Below are 5239 nucleotides of genomic sequence, written 5' to 3' on the forward strand. Positions count from 1 at the left end.
CGTTTAACGTGAGATCTCCTTAGGAATCCTTGGGTTACCAGAATTGGGATGGCTCACTTTATTCTCAGAGCCCATAAAGCGTGGTTTTTCAGCTGGTACTGCTGACCTGGTCAACTGGAGCTCTCTGTTCAACAGGACAAGCACCAGGAAGAGCAGGATAAAATGTTCCATTCACACTAATGGAGACTGAATACACCACTGATCTTCACTAAGATCTACAAGAAGTCCAGGGAAGAAGCATGAAGAACCAAACCCCCAACACATTTTTCCTGGTCGTTCTTGAGATGTAATGGATAGGTAACCACATAATGATGAAGTGGAGCTCTGGGCAGTTGGACCTCTTTGTTCTGGTCAACTGGACAAGCAACAATAAGAGATGGATCTAACGGCAGTTGTTTGAATTCTGATGGATCTTTATTGGTGAGATTTGTGTATTGTCTTTCTTAGAATCTTTCTCACTTCTTGGTTCCTCAGGCTGTATATAAGTGGATTCAACATGGGTATCATCACAGTATAGAAAACAGAGGCTACCTTGTCTTTTTTGTCAAACGCAGCAGTAGGAGGACGCAAGTAGATGAAAAATACAGTTCCGTAGAAGATGGAAATACACATGATATGTGAAGAGCATGTACTGAAGGCCTTCTGCCTACCTTCAGCCGATTTCATCCGTAAGATAGAAGCCACGATAAGAGAGTAGGAGGACAGGACTGTCACCATGGAACCTATACCACAAGAACATGTGAAGAAGACCGTTACAGTGTCACATGGAAAAGTTCTAGAGCAGGACAATTTAAGTAGTGGAGGGATGTCACAGTAAAAGTGGTCAATAATGTTTGATGCACAGTAGTGGAGACTGAACACACAGCTAGTCTGCACTGAGGACTGCATGAAGCCAATGGATGAAGCCAGGACGACCAAACCCCAGCACTTCTTTTTGGTCATTATTGAGTTATAGTGGAGAGGGTGGCAGATAGCTGCATATCGGTCGTACGACATCCCTGATAGCAGAAGAGCCTCCGTGACTGCCAGGCCAGCAAAGAAAAATAGTTGAACAGCACAACCATTGTATGAGATGGGCTTTCTATCGGACCACAGGTCACACAGCATCTTAGGCGTTATCACGGAGGAGTAGCACAGGTCAACCGCAGACAGGTAGCTTAAGAAATAGTACATTGGGGTGTGGAAGTTTGAGGTGAGTTGGACCAGAGTAATCAATCCAGCATTGCCAACCAGAGTCACAGCATATACAAGCATGAAGAAGATGAAGAGGAACGGGACAAGTCTTCCATCATTGGTCAGTCCAGAAAATAGGAAGAAGCTAACTTGAGTCCTGTTGATGACCGCCATTATGTTGTCTGTAGTGGAAGTATAAATTTCAGGTCAAGAGCTTGCAACACAAAAGAAATAAAAATAGTAAAATCAATCTATCTATCTATCTATCTATAGAATGCAGAATGTGGATATATGTTTGACATTTTTCCTAACATTCACTGACTATGAGCACAAATCCCATGAGAGCAGGCTCCTTCATTGAGCTGGTGAGCATCCTTGTGGGTTTCAGGGAACCCAGCCCTCTTACACATGCCTGCCTCTCGAAAGATGAAATAAACCTTTTGAATGTCCTATTTAAGCCATTTGTAGTCGGCGGTGAGAGACTGTGAGTAAAGCAGATGTTCCATTTTCTTGATAGGTCAACTTTAACAGTTTGATGTTGTACAAATTTTTCTAAGAGATTTTTAATTTTTTCAATTGATACCCAGTACAAGTTCATTTATGTATGTATGGTTTTGGATACAGTATAGAAGAGTTAAAACCACCTTATTTTTTGCTGGTTGTGTGCCATTAGGGTGATTTCACTTCCCGTCCCAAAGACACAAGGAAATGCAAGGAAATTGCCCAAAGTAAGAGGAATTGCCCACTTAGAGACTTTTCCCTGGAGTAGGTGTAGACATTGTAAGACTTTCTTACCTTTTGTTCTGGAGACAACTCACTTTCATTTCCAGAGGCAATGGTCACCAGGGGTGAACTGTGTAGACTCAAAATCACTACCTAGAGCTTATACAGGGCCAACTCTATTCATCCCGGAGGCTGATTGGAGTAGCATGGAAGAGAAGGGAAGCTGAGTATGTCCGTGGACATAGCACAGGTCCACTTTAAAAAAAAAAAAAAACATGCAACAACTCTCTCGTGTCTGTTGCCATCTGAAAGCAAACCTATGCCTTGCTCGTCCAGGCCAAGGCAACAGGTTTGCATTAAACCCCATATGCTAGCTGTATATACTTCTTTTTCCTTTACTCCCCCACCACTCCACCAATTCAAAGGGGCAATTCCCACTGGCCACCAATGTAAACGGGACATTTCTCCACTGACGAGACATTTAAGGGGGCATTCTCCACTGACCACCAGTTCAGAGGGCATTCCTCCACTGGCTGACAATTCAAGGGGGCCTTCCTCCACTGGCCACCAATGCAAGGGGACATTCATCCATTGACCACCAATTCAAAGGGGGAATTCTCCACTAACTTTCAATTCCAGGGGGCATTTCTCCACTGGCCACCAATTCAAGGGTGCCTTCCTGCACTGACCACCAAGTCAAGGGGGAAATTTCCACTGACCACCAATTCAAGGGGACATTTCTGCACTGACCACCAATTCAAAGGGACATTTCTCCACTGACCACCAATTCAAGGGGACATTTTTCCACTGACCACCAATTCAAGAGGACATTTCTCAACCACCAAGTCAAGGGGCAATTCTCCACTGACTGCCAATTAAAGGGGGAAATTCTCAACTGACCACCAATTCAAGAGGGGGGGGGGAATTCTTCAATTACCCCCAGTTCAAGATGACATTTCTCAATTGACCACCAATGCAAGGAGGGAATTCTCCACTGACCAACAAAATAATTTCAAGGGTTCCTCCAGGGTAAAAAGTTGAGAACGGTCAAGCTGAAGTACAAATACTCATGTCTTTGTTCATATACATTACATGGGGGATAAGTAGTTTAGGCATGGAATTTAAGATTGCTATATGCTTCCAGTTACAGGAGGTGACAGGGTGCCGCATATCTGGCAGGATCAAGAGGTGTTTTTGTATCCTGCAAAAATAAAATTCTAGGGACTGGTAAACTGCAATGTTTTAATTTTTTTAATTTTGGGTTTAGTCATGCTTCAACTGTAAGACATACAAACACATTAAGTGCCTTTGTAAAATGTGCTCTGAATTAACCAGTGGTCTCCAAACTGCAGCCCAGTGGCTAGATATGGCCCTTTGCTTGCTTTTATCCAGCCCTTGGGTCATTATTCCCCCACTGTCAGCAACAGTGAGGCATAGTTTCTGACACCAACGATGGGGCACTATACATCCCACTGACACCAATGATGGGGCACTATTCCTCCCACTGACACCAATGATGGGGCATTATTATTCCCACTAACACCAACAATGGGACATTATTTCTCCCACTGATACCAATGGTGGGGAACCATTCCTCCTATTGATATCAACGATGGGGACTATTACTCCCCCTAATACCAATGATGGGGCATTGTTTACTCCCACTGATTGCAGGACATTTTCTACTCCCACTGGCCATGTTTAAAGGACAGCTAACTGCCCTTTGTTTAGAAAGTTTGGAGACCCCTGGCGTAAACTGAGATCAAGCTTACCTTAAAGTAGCTGCATCTTCCAGAGAGATACAATAGTGCACTAAAGGTCCAGACTCACCTATAGCAAGTGAAGCTGCCATTGTGCATCTGCACTATAAACTAAATGGAAGGGCCATCTTCCATGGACATCAATGGTGAATCCTAGGCAAAAAAAAAAAAAAATCAATGATGTTAATTTAAAATGGTACATCATTTTAAGTCACCAAAAATCTGGTACTCAACATTTGGACATGAGTGGGGTTTTTATTGCTCAGGGAAAACCTAAATTTCGCTCTCCGCAGCAATGGCCTCAACCAGTCTATAACATTTATCTTTCACCTCCCCTAACCTTAACAATTACAGGGATTATACAAAATTATGGAAACACTACATGATTTGCAGGTGTGAAAGTGACGAAATGTTTCGCATTGAAAGCTGGAATGATGTAACATTCTTTTACTTCCACTGTGTGATGAGACACCTAGGTGGGAAGCCTTACTTTCATCAATCACTGGGTGCTCTGCCAGTAATATGGAGTCATGTCAGAGCTTACTAAGCTTCAAAGAGGGCAAATTGTTGGTGCCGCTTAGCTGGTGCCTCTGTGACTGAAGTTGCCAACTTATTTGCCGTGTCGTAAGGTGCAGTATCAAAGGTTATGGCGGCATATACAGTTTCTGGGGAAACGTCATCTAATGAGCATAAGCACGGCTGACATGGTCAACTGACCGAAAGAGACAAAAGGACATTGCGCAGGATTGTGACCCGGAATAAGAAAACAACTGCTGCAAAAGTGACTGCAGAGCTCAATCTCAGTCTTCACGTGCCCTGGTCCACAAACACTGTGTGGAGAGGGAACTCCATAAGCAAAACATATACAGTCGAGCTGCAATTGCCAAACCACTAGAAACCAATATTAATGCTTAGAAGAGGAGAGGGGCAACACCCATACTTCGTAGACTATCGATCAATGAAAGACTGTAATATGGTCCGGTGAAACGAGCTGCACACTGTTCCCAACCACCAGACATGTTTGTGTGGCGAACACCAACCCAAGCTACAACCAGGACTTGGCTTATGCCAACGGTAAAGCATTGTGGTGGCACAATCATGGTTTTGGAGGCCATATCTTAGCAAGTACCATCATCACCTTGAAAGGTAGAGTCACCGCTAGCGACTATGTCAAAGTTTGGCTGACCATGTGCACCTCATGGTGCAGACATTGTAAGACCCTGAGCCATGAGCGTCTCCATGAATATCACTGGAATAAACTATAGTATACTCGTTTCTACATTGGCTGTTATAATGTATAGGAGGTTCAGCAATCACAGACCTGAGCCCAAATTCCTGGTGCACATGGTCAGCCAAAATTTGACATAGTCGCTAGCGGTGACTCTACCTTTCAAGGTGATGCTGGCGCTTGCAGAATACTAAGATATGGCCTCCCAAACTATGATTGTGCCACCACAATGCTTTACCATTGGCATAAGACAAGTCCTGGTTGTAAGCTTGGGTTACAACTGCTGGGACCACCTCATTCCTTTAAACCGGAACACATATGAATGACCCGGGTTCTGAGGATAATTTAATGTAGA

At 43.8% G+C, this 5239-nt stretch overlaps 1 protein-coding gene across 1 annotated transcript; it reads right to left on the reverse strand.

Moving 5' to 3' along the window:
- Positions 1 to 263: 263 nt before the first annotated feature.
- Positions 264 to 1347, reverse strand: LOC149441168 (olfactory receptor 8A1-like). The gene has a single exon (XM_089657667.1). The coding sequence runs from the start codon at positions 1345 to 1347 to the stop codon at positions 415 to 417; it is 933 nt and encodes a 310-aa protein (XP_089513793.1). The 3' UTR covers positions 264 to 414.
- Between the last annotated feature and the right edge of the window lie 3892 nt (positions 1348 to 5239).

Source organism: Staurois parvus, unplaced genomic scaffold (assembly GCF_062004578.1).
Source record: "Staurois parvus isolate SC_StPar_1 unplaced genomic scaffold, SC_StPar_1.0 ptg001017l, whole genome shotgun sequence".
NCBI lineage: Eukaryota > Metazoa > Chordata > Amphibia > Anura > Ranidae > Staurois > Staurois parvus.